At 38.5% G+C, this 16503-nt stretch overlaps 2 protein-coding genes across 4 annotated transcripts in view; both read left to right on the top strand.

Moving 5' to 3' along the window:
- Positions 5782–16022, top strand: LOC104706783. Of its 3 annotated transcripts, XM_019228396.1 has the most exons (22): positions 5782–5932; positions 6050–6232; positions 6326–6410; positions 6492–6531; positions 6620–6868; positions 7175–7274; positions 8502–8576; positions 8880–8978; positions 9425–9541; positions 9628–9743; positions 9830–9929; positions 10555–10913; positions 11040–11367; positions 11799–12010; positions 12299–12517; positions 12790–12976; positions 13088–13323; positions 13688–13780; positions 13862–13963; positions 14193–14553; positions 14774–14911; positions 14998–15744. In XM_019228396.1, exons 2-22 carry the CDS (start codon positions 6101–6103, stop codon positions 15742–15744), a joined length of 4095 nt encoding a protein of 1364 aa, XP_019083941.1. In that variant the 5' UTR covers positions 5782–5932; positions 6050–6100. The 3 variants fall into 3 exon arrangements, with proteins under 3 accessions (XP_019083941.1, XP_010421309.1, XP_010421308.1); XM_010423007.2 differs by lacking the exon at positions 5782–5932 and having other exon boundaries at positions 6101–6232; positions 14998–16022; XM_010423006.1 differs by lacking the exons at positions 5782–5932; positions 6050–6232; positions 6326–6410; ... (1 more) ...; positions 6620–6868; positions 7175–7274 and adding exons at positions 7337–7371; positions 7465–7549; positions 7631–7670; positions 7759–8007; positions 8314–8413 and having other exon boundaries at positions 14998–16022.
- The window catches only part of LOC104706781 (protein RETICULATA-RELATED 1, chloroplastic-like), a 3894-nt gene continuing 3650 nt past the window's right edge, over positions 16260–16503 (top strand). The window contains exon 1 of the mRNA XM_010423004.2: positions 16260–16450. The gene's annotated coding sequence lies outside the window, so the exon portion shown is untranslated. The remainder of the gene's footprint in view (positions 16451–16503) is intronic.

The following is a 16503-nucleotide window of genomic DNA, read 5'->3' as shown; positions in this document are numbered from 1 at the left end:
TGAGGACCTCAATTTGAGGTGTATAAAAGTGAAGATCTTGCATACATGCTATGCACACATACATTGTCAAATCCAGAGAGACTAATGAAAGTCTTAGCAAATTAGACTATATGTTTTTCAAATTTTCTATGTAATTTTAGGAAAACAACAATCACTAAACTTCTCTTTTTATTTGTCTTTGTAGGAGACAAAGATCCATGCTTATGTGAAAAAGAACAAACATCTGTTTCAAGAGGCAAATAACAGAAGTGAATCCATAGAAAACTTTTGTCTAATGCACTTATCCTTATAATGTAATGTTCATAAAATTTTCATGAGCTAAAGAACTCTCATATGTTATCTTACTATAATTACCTTTTGTATTTCTAAACATACTTGATTTTTTAAACATGTTTTTGTAGATATAACAGCAGACCTTGATATAACTGTTGCTTCCATCCATTTCACTGAAATCGTTTTGCAATATTTCATTTCTTGCTTATCCACCGTTGAAAACTTTCAGAAATGCTTATCAATTTATTTATATAATCATCAAATCTCAAAAAATGCATATGAAATTTACACTGATAAAAATTTTAAGCAAACTCACCAACAATATTATGAAAATTGCATAACTACCGTCTCATAGGTCAGAGAAAAAAAGTCTAACGTCTCATACATAAGAGAAGGAAGCACACAAACAATAATACACACTTAACTTGGCCATACTGAAAGTTGGTTGGTGGTAAAAAAATCTGAATCAATGTCGACAAAGATCTAAAGAAAGAAACAAGATTGAGGGTTGCCAGGGTAAAAAACAAATCAATGTTGAGGAAGACCGGAAGAATGAGTACATTGGATTAACCCTAAACCAGACGAGACTAAACCAGTAGGATACCAATGAAGTAAGTGGCTAAACTTTTGCATTTACAGTTCTATGTTCTTTTTTTGATAAAACCATTTAAAATTAATAACAAAAAATCATCATCTTTATTTATAGAAAACATGTTTTAAAAAAAAAAATTGTCTATCATAAAAAATGTTTTTCAAAAAGTTACATAAAAGTAAATAGTTAAAAAATAAAGAAAGAAATGTAATACAATATAGATGAACCAAATACAAAATAACAAAAATAAAGAAGTGAACTAATGTTGTAATATTTTATTATATCATATGACACACTATGAATTATATTGTGTTTCCTATATATGGGACTTCGGGAATTTTTGGTTCCATCCTTTCCTGTTTTCAATCGGAAATACAAAATTTATCTCATACTTGGAACGTCCTATATTGAGAATGTATTCTGTTATGGGACGAGAATTTGGGAATATGTGTAGTACAAAATGGGATAGAACGGGAAGGGATTATGACCGTCCTAGGTATTTGTATTTGTCTTAAATGGGTTTTAATCAGTTGTATCGGTTTTATACTCAATCAACTGTATCGGTTTCATGAGTTCAATAATAATCTAACCAACTATTAATCCGGTTCAGATATTGATTCGATCGCTGGATCATTCGATTGTAATGTACAAGTTAAAGCTATATTATTTTTAATATTCAAACGTTAATAAACTAGATTGAAACCAAACCAAAAATCAAACTAAATATTCAATTGGTATGAGTTTGAGTTATAAATACTATATCAAAAAAGTTTAGTTACAAATATAATTCCGCACGAACGTGCGGGTCCGCATCTAGTATATTTTTAAGGTCTAAAATTTGTTTGACTATTATATATATTGTTAATAGTTTTTCGCAAAATAACCATTTATTATGTGAAGTTTGATTATTAAAAATTAGTAGTTGTGATTTGCGAAAGTAAAATAGTGTTATATATGTATATTAGATTTCTTAATTTTTATTTTTAAATTAAGTTTCACATTTGGATAACATAGAAATTTGAAATTATAAAAAGTAAAGATAACGATACTTTGTATGTTTCATAAATAATTTATCCTATAAAATGTGTTTTCAATATTACAAATACTATAACCCAGCAAACTTAAAATAACCCGTTACTATAATTTGAGTGCTTCAAATTTAGAAATAAATATAATTTGGGTACTATTAAAAATAAAAGTAGGTTATTGATTAGTCATTATTTCGAAATGTTAGCCATTTTGTTAGTGATAGCATCTTCGGATTTTTACATATGGACATAAGTCATAGTCTTTGTGTAGTAGTTTTTTTCACAAATAAAAGGCTGTGTAGAAACATGCAATACATATTTGTAAAAAATATCTAAACGAAACATAATCATCAGAGGCTCCACATAGCTAGATATGTTTTTTACACATAGAAGGAAAAATCAAAAAAAAAAAAAAAAAGACTATATAGGAAGAAGCCATCGAAGTAGTAGTTGTGTCTTCGGTAAAAGTTTAGAGAGGTGTGGTCGAGTTTGATGCATTTCGGTGATATGAAGAGTATATATAGTACTTTGAGTAAAATGGTAGGGATTCTCTTAAATATTCTATAAATTCTTGATGATCAAGTTTAAAAGATATAGGAAGATATTCAAGTAGAAGATTTTGGAAATAATAGATTAGGCATATGCTTCTTATATACAAAATTATAAACAAAAGATATGTAAAAAAGAATTAAAATCTTTACAATTAATATTCGTATACATATATGGAAAGATGAAATTCACGTACTTAGTAGTTATGGCAGTAAATTTATATATCCTTTGTATAAACATATATTTCACATTTATTACCCTGAATAATTTAGCTAAACAATTGAAGCAAGATCCGATTTATGCAATCGGTTTCTAACTTTGCAATTAAAACCGACCCGACAAAAGTATAGGATAACACAAATTTATACTTCAAAAATGTTAAAGATAGATATAAAAAGTACAAAAGTTATTGAGATTTTCAAAACTCTTCTTGGAATCGCATGAGGTTAACTTTCTTGTTAAAGGGAATTTTGCTAGATGGAAATGGCAATGCATGAACGATGCATGGCAAGGTAACCAATTTACATGTCTGATTTTTTTTTTTTTGTTAATTTTGTTCTTTTTTTTTTTGTTTCTTAAAGAGTCTTCACTCTTCACTAATTAGAAAAGGAAGCAGCTTAGGCACGGACTTGGCAGCAGGATAAGGGAAGCGTTAATTTCGTCGCAAATATATAGTTGGCGGCTGCGAGAGATTTGTGCAGTGATCACCACCAAAGATCAAACTGACTAGCCAAAACAGCCATTTTCGGTAGGCAATCGGAAGATTGGTAGCAGGTCCGACCATTGTTAGTGCGGGATTTAGCACCCCCACCATATCAATCTAAAGCAAAAGAAAACCGGATAACTTAACCTGAAATACTTTAGGCCATCCAGATGGGCCTATAAATGGAGGCCCCATAGGGACGACCAGCTGAATTCATTGTGAGAAATCTTGTTTCCGCAATTAGTGCTGCGTGTGGGGACGCTAAGTTCTAAAAAAGCTTTCTCTTCTAGAAACACATCGAAGTTTCCTTCAATTGCAACCATGTCTCAACCTTCGAGCAACAAAACCACTAGCTCGGTTCTCAACCAGCAGGACGATTCCTCCATAGGGAATCTCGAGAACCCTAACTCTCGGGCTAGCGTCTTCGATCCAAGTGTCATCACGCTTGTTCGGCCGTTAGCTGTCTACCATTGCCACGACAAAAGCGGACCGGTGAACCCAACTCACGATTCACAAGCCCCGCATGCCGAGGCGGGCTTGACATGGACAATCAACCTGAATACGGAACAGTTAGGCGAACAACGGCCAAACGACAAATTTCTGAAATCACCTTCGGAAGTGTCTTCCTAAGTGTGTTACACAACACCTTGGATATGATCTTGTAACTTACATTACAGAGACTGATGGGGCGAAATTCAGACATCTCTCTTGGTCTTTCATTTTTTGGGATCAGAAAAATATTGGTCTGGTTCAATCTAGGACCGAAGCTTCCGGTCTCGAAAAAATCGTTGACCATTTTAATTACAACGTTCCCTAGATATCTCCAATAACGTTGAAAGCATAGACTTGTCATACCTTCTGGCCCTTGTGCTTTATCGGTGTTTATGCCAAAGACCACCTTTTTTATTTCTCCATTCGACGGAGGATGTGTAAGAGCCATGTTCATCTCGGGTGAGACTTTAACCGATAAATAGCGTAGAGCTTCTTCCATCCCGGATTGGCTTGATGCAGAAAAGAGATTTTGNAAACAGCCATTTTCGGTAGGCAATCGGAAGATTGGTAGCAGGTCCGACCATTGTTAGTGCGGGATTTAGCACCCCCACCATATCAATCTAAAGCAAAAGAAAACCGGATAACTTAACCTGAAATACTTTAGGCCATCCAGATGGGCCTATAAATGGAGGCCCCATAGGGACGACCAGCTGAATTCATTGTGAGAAATCTTGTTTCCGCAATTAGTGCTGCGTGTGGGGACGCTAAGTTCTAAAAAAGCTTTCTCTTCTAGAAACACATCGAAGTTTCCTTCAATTGCAACCATGTCTCAACCTTCGAGCAACAAAACCACTAGCTCGGTTCTCAACCAGCAGGACGATTCCTCCATAGGGAATCTCGAGAACCCTAACTCTCGGGCTAGCGTCTTCGATCCAAGTGTCATCACGCTTGTTCGGCCGTTAGCTGTCTACCATTGCCACGACAAAAGCGGACCGGTGAACCCAACTCACGATTCACAAGCCCCGCATGCCGAGGCGGGCTTGACATGGACAATCAACCTGAATACGGAACAGTTAGGCGAACAACGGCCAAACGACAAATTTCTGAAATCACCTTCGGAAGTGTCTTCCTAAGTGTGTTACACAACACCTTGGATATGATCTTGTAACTTACATTACAGAGACTGATGGGGCGAAATTCAGACATCTCTCTTGGTCTTTCATTTTTTGGGATCAGAAAAATATTGGTCTGGTTCAATCTAGGACCGAAGCTTCCGGTCTCGAAAAAATCGTTGACCATTTTAATTACAACGTTCCCTAGATATCTCCAATAACGTTGAAAGCATAGACTTGTCATACCTTCTGGCCCTTGTGCTTTATCGGTGTTTATGCCAAAGACCACCTTTTTTATTTCTCCATTCGACGGAGGATGTGTAAGAGCCATGTTCATCTCGGGTGAGACTTTAACCGATAAATAGCGTAGAGCTTCTTCCATCCCGGATTGGCTTGATGCAGAAAAGAGATTTTGGAAGTATTGAGTTGCAACCTTCTCTATTCCTTCCTCTGTTTCAATTGTCATGTCGTCCTTATCTTTAAGGCTAGTGATGTGATTCCTAGCGCATCTTTGCTTTGTTATGGCACGAAAAATTTTAGTATTACGGTCTCCTTCTCGTATCCAAGTAGCCCGATTTTCTGTCTCCAATATGTCTCTTCATCAGGAAGCGTCTCACATAACTGCCATCTAAGCAAGAATTCCTTTTCTGTGGATACCAAATCCTGGTCTTGAGCCAAATCCAATTTATTTTTTAGTTCTTCGATCTTTTTCTCGGCATTTGCCGGATTATGCTTTTTCCAAACAAATATACCATTTTGGAGAACAAATCTTTGAATGAATATCCACCGGCCCATCAGGTGTAACCGGTCCCCATCCTTAAACAGAATTCTAAATCAAAATCTGATTCTGTAAAATCTAGTCATTTTTCACTTTTACCACCCCCAATCCCTAACCCTAACCCGCACAATTAATTTCTGTAAATGGAATGTATCTGCGACGTCAAAAGAAAATAATATATATATATATATATATATATATATATTGCGACAATGGAAAGGGCTAAAATGTTATTGGGCCTTTTTTTTTTTTTTTTTTGTTAATCAGAGTGGCCTTTGCAGTTCGCGCTTTTACGCGATTCGCGTCTGACGACTCTACCGGAGTTTTTGTTCGGCGATTGTAGTGGTGGTGGATCCGGGCATTTTCCTTGATAACCGGCGGTGGATCTTAATTGATCTGGATCTGGTAATACCTCTGCTTGGTTTTTCTTCTCTGAAATTTTGAGTCTGTTCAGGAGTTCTCGTGAATTGTTCTGTGCGGATGCAACCGTGCTCAGATTTTGAGTTGTTTCACTGATCTTAGAGAGGACTGTGTGTTTGAGAGAGAGAGAGAGAGAGAGAGAGAGAGATCGAAATGTTGCGCGCGAGAGCATTTCGGCAGACAAATGATAAGATTGTGAAGATTCAGGTACATCCCACGCATCCATGGCTTGTTACTGCTGATGATTCGGATCACGTCTCCGTTTGGAATTGGGAGCATCGTCAGGTCTGCTTTGGAGATTCTGGATTTGATTTTTTTTGGTTTCGCTTCTGATTCCGAATCGTGGATCCTTCAACGTTTATGACTGTTTTTTTCTAGGTAATTTACGAATTGAAAGCCGGTGGAGTTGACGAGCGTCGTTTAGTTGGTGCTAAGTTAGAGAAGCTTGCCGAAGGAGAATCCGGTGAGTCATTTATCAACTTGTATTCTATTCCGGTGGAGATGAGTTGCTCTGTGTCCTGACTGAGATTCATGTTTTGCTCAGATTATAAAGCCAAACCTACTGAAGCTATTCGAGGAGGAAGGTAATAGATCTTTCCTTCTGCTATTCGATTGCCCCTTGTGATATGTGGAAAAAAATGACTTATCCGATTCAATGTTTGCAACTACAAGTGTCAAGCAGGTGAAGTTTTATGATGATGATGTGCGTTATTGGCAACTGTGGCGCAATCGCACCGCAGCTGCTGAATCTCCATCAGCTGTCAATCATCTCACATCTGGTTTCACTTCTCCTGCTCCATCGACTAAAGGCCGGCATTTTCTGGTTATCTGTTGTGAGAACAAAGCCATTTTCTTGGATTTGGTGACAATGCGTGGTCGTGATGTGCCGAAGCAAGAGCTTGACAACAAGTCACTTCTCTGGTAAGTTCTTTCCGTTTTCTCTAATTTTGCTTGATTCTTGGAACCCCCGGAAAGATGTATGTTCTATTACTCTAGGCTTCCAATCTTCTGAGTCGCTTGAATCCTGAAAAGACGTCCATTAGTAACTACGTCGAAGTTTTTAGTTAAATGTAGACGGTGCATTAGTTGATGTGTGTGTGCTTGTAAGTATAATGGAAACCAGAGCACCTTTTTATCTATTGTTCCAGTCAATTTTCTAACAGTCTTTCTACTTTTCCGTTTTTTTCTGCTCTGTAAAGTTGTTAAAATTCTTTCTTTTCTTTGCAGCATGGAGTTTCTTTCCAGATCATCTGGTGGTGATGGCCCTTTAGTTGCATTTGGTTCAACTGATGGTGTCATTAGGGTTTTATCAATGATAACATGGAAGGTTTGTTTATCCCAAAACTTGAATGTTTGTTTTGTTATCCTGCTTTTATCCATCTNATTCGGATCACGTCTCCGTTTGGAATTGGGAGCATCGTCAGGTCTGCTTTGGAGATTCTGGATTTGATTTTTTTTGGTTTCGCTTCTGATTCCGAATCGTGGATCCTTCAACGTTTATGACTGTTTTTTTCTAGGTAATTTACGAATTGAAAGCCGGTGGAGTTGACGAGCGTCGTTTAGTTGGTGCTAAGTTAGAGAAGCTTGCCGAAGGAGAATCCGGTGAGTCATTTATCAACTTGTATTCTATTCCGGTGGAGATGAGTTGCTCTGTGTCCTGACTGAGATTCATGTTTTGCTCAGATTATAAAGCCAAACCTACTGAAGCTATTCGAGGAGGAAGGTAATAGATCTTTCCTTCTGCTATTCGATTGCCCCTTGTGATATGTGGAAAAAAATGACTTATCCGATTCAATGTTTGCAACTACAAGTGTCAAGCAGGTGAAGTTTTATGATGATGATGTGCGTTATTGGCAACTGTGGCGCAATCGCACCGCAGCTGCTGAATCTCCATCAGCTGTCAATCATCTCACATCTGGTTTCACTTCTCCTGCTCCATCGACTAAAGGCCGGCATTTTCTGGTTATCTGTTGTGAGAACAAAGCCATTTTCTTGGATTTGGTGACAATGCGTGGTCGTGATGTGCCGAAGCAAGAGCTTGACAACAAGTCACTTCTCTGGTAAGTTCTTTCCGTTTTCTCTAATTTTGCTTGATTCTTGGAACCCCCGGAAAGATGTATGTTCTATTACTCTAGGCTTCCAATCTTCTGAGTCGCTTGAATCCTGAAAAGACGTCCATTAGTAACTACGTCGAAGTTTTTAGTTAAATGTAGACGGTGCATTAGTTGATGTGTGTGTGCTTGTAAGTATAATGGAAACCAGAGCACCTTTTTATCTATTGTTCCAGTCAATTTTCTAACAGTCTTTCTACTTTTCCGTTTTTTTCTGCTCTGTAAAGTTGTTAAAATTCTTTCTTTTCTTTGCAGCATGGAGTTTCTTTCCAGATCATCTGGTGGTGATGGCCCTTTAGTTGCATTTGGTTCAACTGATGGTGTCATTAGGGTTTTATCAATGATAACATGGAAGGTTTGTTTATCCCAAAACTTGAATGTTTGTTTTGTTATCCTGCTTTTATCCATCTGGTTAGTTTCCCTGAATGTTTACTTCCTTGCAGCTTGCACGTAGATATACAGGGGGCCATAAAGGATCAATTCATTGCTTGATGAATTTCATGGCATCATCTGGCGAAGTAACTACAAATTCTCTCAAATCCCCCTTCTTTATCGCTCTGAATTATTATTTTCAAGTTGTTTACTTAGTACCATCTGACAGATGGAAGTGTCATGCAATGTCATATAATTTAGAAAAACATACGCAGGGTGACCTGCTAAGGTTGACTAATATGTTAAGTGGAGTAGCCAATTTACTACTAATTTCTAGCCTTCTTTTCCTATAATTTGACGTTTTTAATGAACGCTTATCAAGTTTTTTCTCTCCGTTATACATGTGCAATACATGATACCAGCCATTCTCTGTTTAATTGCAATTGCAGGCACTCCTTGTTTCAGGTGGCAGTGATGGCTTACTAGTACTGTGGAGTGCCGATCATGGCGCTGACTCAAGGGAACTTGTACCCAAGCTTAGCTTGAAGGTATACTTTTCATGCCTACTCTTTAATGTAAAGTTCAAGAGAGGATATTACTGTGGCTGTTCAAGTCACAAGCCTGGCAAGATTGGCCAGCTTTGGTTACACCTGAGTAAAAGGCACCATTGTTCTTAGTTTCATTCTTAGTTTCAATGAACCTTCGAAATTGATTTCTGTGCCTGTTTCTGAATGTTGCAGAACTAGCATTTAGATTTTTTCGTACATCCTTTTGTGATTAATAGGCAACGTAATCTTTAGGGGAGTATGACATACTCGTTTTGTCTTTTGGTTTAATAGAAACGCTCTTGTTTGTTAGTTGAGTCTATAAGTTCCACTTCTCTGTTACCCTTTTTTCATAATATAAAAATTTAGAATCCGGACTATTTTTGTCCTTCCAGATATGGCCTTGTAAAAGATTTTGCTCACCCTTGATGTTTTTGTTCTGATTTTAGGCACATGATGGTGGAGTGGTAGCTGTCGAGCTGTCAAGGGTAAGTGGCAGTGCTCCACAATTGATTACAATTGGTGCTGACAAGACATTGGCCATATGGGACACAATGACATTTAAGGTAATGTTGTATCTCATCTCATGTATGGATTTTGAATATTTTACCGATCTCTCTTTTTAACATGCATGACTACTTTTTCTCTACAGGAGCTGCGTAGAATTAAACCTGTTCCAAAACTAGCTTGCCACAGTGTTGCATCGTGGTGCCACCCTAGAGCACCAAACCTCGATATCTTGACTTGCGTTAAAGATTCACACATATGGTACTTTTGGTTAAACATTTGGTACTGTCTGTGGTAAATATCTTTATGTATATTAGATGAGTGTCTAACTGTTTGACTTTTCACAGGTCTATTGAGCATCCAACTTATTCAGCCCTGACAAGGCCATTATGTGAACTTTCTTCCTTGGTTCCGCCTCAAGTACTTGCAACCCACAGAAAACTTAGGGTAATTAGCTCAATCTACCATGTATCATGTCGTTTCTTTCTGCCTGCTAGTTGTATTCTACTTTAGTAGTTATTTTTTTTTTTCTATTACTGTGAGTAATTCGTGAACACGTATGGGCATGATAATTGCTTTCCTAAGCTTTTAAGAGCTGCATATCCATTCTTTGTGCCCCACAAAACATTAGCTTAGTTAAAGTACTAAATTTGGTGATCTGTATAGAACTGCACTTGGTAATGCAAAGATATTCCCACTCAACTAGACTAGGAATAAGAATATAGGTAGAGTGTAGTCCATGTATACTTATCCCTAACCATTTACAAAAGCCTGTAGATTGATAGCTGTTTTGAACAATGAATGTATCAAAAGAAAAATTGCAATGGAGAACATAAGTAATCTTTAATGTAAGATGATGATAAAAGAGCATTTGCAGCACGCGAATTTTGGAAGTTGCTATTTTTCAGAATCTGCATTTATTTTCTACTTGAAATTGCCGGTAGATTTTCAAAGGTTGCAGGTTAAGAATTGCTTTATGATAATAGCATTGCTTCTGTGCTTCTTTTGCTTAAGTGGCTTGCATACATTGGCAGTACCCGACTATAGTTACTTATTAGTTTTATCTTTTCAGGTCTATTGTATGGTTGCACATCCTCTACAGCCGCATCTCGTCGCAACTGGTACCAATGTTGGTATTATAGTTAGTGAATTTGATCCTCGTGCCATCCCGTCTGCAGCTCCTTTACCAGCATTGCCTGGAAGTCGGGAGAATTCAGCTATATATATCCTTGGACGAGAACTAAAGCTCTTGAACTTTCAATTATCCAACTCAGCCAACCCAACACTTGGCAATAATAGTGCCTTGTCCGAATCAGGGGTATCTAAGGGAGATCCCGGTGAACAGTTGACTGTAAAGCAGACCAAAAAGCAGATTGTGGCACCTGTTCCACATGATTCATACTCGGTTCTTTCTGTAAGCAGTTCAGGGAAGTAAGTTTCTCAGCTAGTTATATTTTTTATAAATAATAATTTTCTTAGCAACTCAGCTAGTTATATATCATGTACATGTTGAATGTTGTCGGGTTTTAGCCAACTAACTTTATTCTCTGGTTGTAGGTATGTGGCAGTTGTATGGCCTGATATTCTGTACTTCTCTATCTACAAGGTTAGTGACTGGTCTATTGTTGACTCTGGAAGTGCAAGATTGTTGGCCTGGGACACATGTCGGGATAGGTTCGCGATACTAGAATCTGTGTTACCTCAAAGGATGCCTCTAATCCCAAAGAGTGGTTCATCGAGAAAGGCTAAAGAAGCCGCTGCAGCCGCAGCTCAAGCGGCTGCTGCTGCTAGTGCAGCTTCATCAGCTAGTGTCCAAGTTCGTATTCTCTTGGATGATGGTACCTCAAACATACTAATGAGATCTGTAGGAGGTCGCTCGGAACCCGTATGTGTCTTTTACTTCAATTGTTGCATTTGGTATCCTTTTTTATTGTTTCCTGAACAATAGCCATCTTCGATTCAGTTTATCATTTTTTTTCATCAATATCAGATTCTCTTGACGTATTCTAAAGCAGATCCATTGAATAACTAATCTGAATTAGGCTTCTAAGAATTTATGTGCTTTAGTTTGCATTGGAGATACTGAAAAATAAACAAATTCAAACTTGAAATCCAGTAGTTTATTAATATGCGATTGACCAAACTTGGAATCCAGTAGTTGCTGAACATTAGAATCTTACGCATCGAGAAATCAACCTGACTTCAAGTGATGGTATATTTTTTCTTAGTTTTGCAAAATTACCAAAGGCAGAAGAATGTCACTGCTTGACTTCTAGGTTAAGCAACAAACTTACACTTCAAAAATTGTCCTTGCAGGTCATTGGTCTACATGGTGGTGCTCTACTTGGTATAGGCTATCGCACATCCCGAAGGATTAGTCCTGTTGCTGCAACAGCTATTTCGACCATACAGTCAATGCCGCTCTCAGGATTCGGAAACAGCAATGTTTCTTCGTTTTCGAGCTATGATGATGGGTTTTCGTCGCAGAAGTCTGCTGAGTCTGCACCCCTGAACTACCAGCTCTACAGGTGATTAGGGTCTCCATCTTTTTGTAATGCTAGGCTCATTTCTGTTAGCACTCGTTGTTATAATATTGTGTGCAAGCAGCTCACTGTTGGACATAATCAGAATCTTTTTTCCACCTCTGAGATGTCTGGTAAAATAGTTACTCTTGTTTGCTTGAACAGTAAGCAGTGTTCATATGTAATCTATACTGATGCCATAGTTACATTTTTGTTAGCTGTACTTGGTGTTTTTTTTGTCGTGTTAAAGCATTTCAGTTACATATTAAGCTAAATGGAAGTTTCAATTTGTAGTTGGGAAAATTTTGAGCCAGTAGGTGGTATGCTACCTCAGCCAGAATGGGCGGCATGGGACCAAACAGTTGAGTACTGTGCATTTGCTTATCAACAATACATGGTCATATCGTCCTTGCGCCCTCAGTATAGATATCTTGGTGATGTTGCCATTGCACATGCTACTGGAGCTGTTTGGCATCGCAGGCAGCTGTTTGTGGCTACGCCTACCACTATTGAGTAAGATTATTGCTCTATATATGATGCAGGATTTTTCGTCTGTTTTTTTGTCAATTACCTTGAATCCTGCTTCCACTTGGATAAGACAAATTAAAAATCTAATTTAAGAAGTGTCTTACGGGTAATGTGTATCAACATTTATTGATTATCTAGATGGTGCATAACCCAAAAGCGCAAAGACTATTTACCTTTTGAAAAATAATGCATTGATACGGCTACCTGAATCTGTTACTTTCTGAATATTAATACTTCTTCCATGCCTGGATTTCCAGATGTGTCTTTGTGGATGCGGGAGTTTCTGAAATTGATATAGAGACTAGGAAGATGAAGGAAGAAATGAAACTTAAGGAAGCCCAGGCTAGAGCAGTTGCAGAGCATGGAGAGTTGGCCTTAATCACTGTAGAAGGTTCCCAGTCTGCGAAGCAAGAAAGGATATCTTTAAGGCCTCCCATGCTACAGGTGAAATTTCTTTTACATGGGATATATGTAACTATTAGAAGCTACATATATGTAACTTTTTCTTTTTTTTTGTACTGCATTCTTCCTCATGTGTATACTTTTTAATTGTAGGTGGTGCGTTTGGCTTCTTTCCAAAATGCCCCATCTGTTCCGCCATTCTTATCATTGCCAAGACAATCAAGGGGTGATGGCGATGACGTTATGGATGAAAGAAGGACCAGTGAGGTAGCTGTAGGTGGTGGGGGAGTATCAGTGGCTGTTACTCGTTTCCCAGTGGAGCAAAAACGACCAGTGGGGCCTCTTGTTGTTGCTGGTGTACGGGATGGAGTTCTTTGGCTCATTGACAGGTACCAAGAGTCTCCTGTTCTTACCTTCAGACAGACTGTCTCTTGTTAAAATATTCCTTGTTATATGCAGACTGAGAACTGGTGAATTGTTTAACTTCGTTGGAGACTTGTATATTCAATTAGATTTTGAATTTTCCTTTTCATTCTTAGTACGCACTAGGTAGGCTCGTTGACATCTAACTGTTTGCAATTCAAGGCTTCCACGAGTACCAAAAATATGTTTTCGCAGATTTTACCATGTTTCCACGTTTTTTATTTTGAATACTATATGTTGCCATAATCGTCATTTTAGTCACTTGAATGATTATATAAATGATAAACCTAAGATCGAAATTCTTGTCTGACACCTCCATTTTCATGGTAGGTACATGTGTGCTCATGCCATATCACTGAATCATCCTGGTATCCGCTGTCGCTGCCTTGCTGCTTACGGGGATGCTGTTAGTGCTGTTAAATGGTATGTATTTGATTCTCAAAACCCTGTGTTTACGTGAGTAGGAAAGTAGCTGGAATGCTAATACAACATTTTGTTGCACAGGGCAAGTAGGCTTGGGAGAGAACACCATGACGATCTGGCACAATTTATGCTGGGGATGGGATATGCGACAGAAGCTCTTCATTTGCCTGGAATATCTAAGAGGTAATTAAGCATGTAATTTTTTGGTACCGCTATTCCTTCAATTTGGTTCTGACGATGCACAGTTTTCTTTAGTCTCTGAATTGTTTATGCTGAACAGTAAACAGAATTCAGTGTTTCACTCATGTAATAAATCCTCCATCCTAGCTGTCATCTCACACGAAAATGCCATTAGTGATGATTTTCACATTGCCTTAGGTTCGGGGTTTGACTTAGCTTTATGTTTTCTCAGGCTGGAGTTTGATCTCGCAATGCAGAGCAATGATCTTAAGAGGGCTCTTCATTGTCTTCTCACAATGAGTAATAGCAAGGACATTGGACAGGATGGTGCAGGCCTTGATTTGAGTGACATTCTCTCTTTGACAGCTACTAAAAAGGAAGATGTTGTTGAAGCTGTGGAGGGAATAGTGAAATTTGCAAAGGAGTTTCTTGACCTTATAGATGCTGCAGATGCCACTGGTCACGCCGACATCGCTCGCGAAGCTCTAAAAAGACTGGCAACTGCAGGTTCGGTCAAAGGCGCTTTACAGGGTCATGAATTGCGAGGTCTTGCATTACGCCTAGCAAACCATGGAGAATTGACACGCCTAAGTGTATGTCTGCAATTTCTCTTTCTTTCGGCTTCGAAATTTCCTTTTCGTAATTTAGGATACCTGCAGAAATGTAGAGACCGTTGTGTTGTTCACTAGACAGGATCTACATAACTAACTGTAGACGAATATGTTGTTTTGAAAATTTTATGGGTTATGCTCTTGATTTTATACTTTGTATCTACAAACCCCTAATTGAAAGGCTATTTTGACATTGTTGCAGGGTCTGATAAACAATCTGATCTCCATAGGCCTCGGGAGAGAATCAGCATTCTCTGCTGCAGTTTTGGGAGACAACGCGCTCATGGAAAAGGCATGGCAAGACACGGGAATGCTCGCAGAAGCCGTGCTTCATGCCCATGTAAGATTTCATATTATTTACTTTTTGCAGTTTATAAATAGACCTTGTATTGTTTCTGACTTCACTGCTGTAATTTATTCACACAGGCACATGGTCGTCCTACACTAAAGAACTTGGTCCAGGCTTGGAATAAAACGCTACAGAAGGAAGTTGAGCAAGCTCCATCTTCTAAAACCGATGCTGCAAGTGCGTTTCTGGCTTCACTCGAGGATCCAAAGCTCACGAGTTTATCTGATGGATCCAAAAAACCTCCAATCGAGATTCTACCTCCCGGAATGTCTTCAATCTTTGCTTCCATTTCTGCTCCCAAAAAACCTTTACTCACGCAGAAGACTTCACAGCCAGAACCAACTAAGACATTGGCGCTCGAAGAACCGGCTAAACCATTGGCTATTGAAGCTCCTCCATCTTCTGAGCCAACACAGACCGAATCAGTGCCTGAAACTGCAGCCGTTGCTGAGTCACCCGCACCTGAAACTGCAGCCACTGCTGATTCTGCGGCACCTGAAACTGCAGCCATTGCTGAGTCACAAGCACCTGTGGATGGACAAGTGACAGAGACAGTGTCTGAACCTCCTCCTGTAGAAAATGAGGAAACTTCTTTAGAAGACAAAAGCGATCCGTCTTCAACTCCAACCACAGAAACAGCTGCAGCCACAGAAGATACTAGCCAAACAACACCGCCGCCTGAATCTGTTACAACAACGCCGCCTGAAACTGCTAGTGCTACAACAACAGCGAAACCAATAGAGAATGCAGCAACTGAGAAGCGAGAAGTAACCACTTATCCTCCAATAAGAAGTCAGCCAATTGACTTTGATTTCTTGAATTAGCACCAAAGTTTGCACAGAAGATCCCAAAATGACGGCAGCAGAGTGTATGTCTATTAGATATATTATTCATAAATCAAAGCTTTGTGGCCAAATTGAGTAGAGGAAGAAAGAAAAAAAGACGATAATGCTCACGATATTCAATTGTGTTTGATGTGTTTTTAGTTTTTTGTATTGTCATTTTTGCATTTATTTGTCATTATTAAATGGTTTGGGGTATTATCTGTGAAGCGTGTAAAACAATTGCAGGAGAATTTATTAGTATCAAAATGTTTTTTTTTTTCACCTAATCGAGAGGAATGGATTTAATTTCCATTTGACACATGAACCATGGAACTTCGAATTGGACGTATTCGTAGATGCTACAACAAATGTATAGATAGATTTGTCCCTTTACGACCGACTTGTGTGAGAGAGAGACCCTGCTGTCAAATGTATAATACAACCGACTTGAAACACTCTGTTTCAGCCTGAAGTATTAACCTTTGAGTAGCAAAAAAGAGAAAAGTGAGATTGGGTTGTTGTTTCTGTAATCGTCTGATTGGCGATAAAACCTCTCTTCCTTTCTCATCTCTCTCTTTCTCTCTCTCTCTCTCTCTCTCTCAGCCCTAAGAGAGAAGCAAAAGGCTCTGCGCCTTTTTCTTCAAGAAAATCACCAGAAAAAGCTTAAATCTTTATCGGAATTAAAGGTTGGGTTTTTTTTTGAATCCTGGTAAAAGCTATGTCGCATATGGTGTTTCAGAGCGTCGTTGCTCCCAAACC

Source organism: Camelina sativa, chromosome 8 (genome assembly GCF_000633955.1).
Source record: "Camelina sativa cultivar DH55 chromosome 8, Cs, whole genome shotgun sequence".
Taxonomy (NCBI): Eukaryota; Viridiplantae; Streptophyta; class Magnoliopsida; order Brassicales; family Brassicaceae; genus Camelina; species Camelina sativa.
This window is presented reverse-complemented; position numbering and strand designations above follow the sequence as displayed.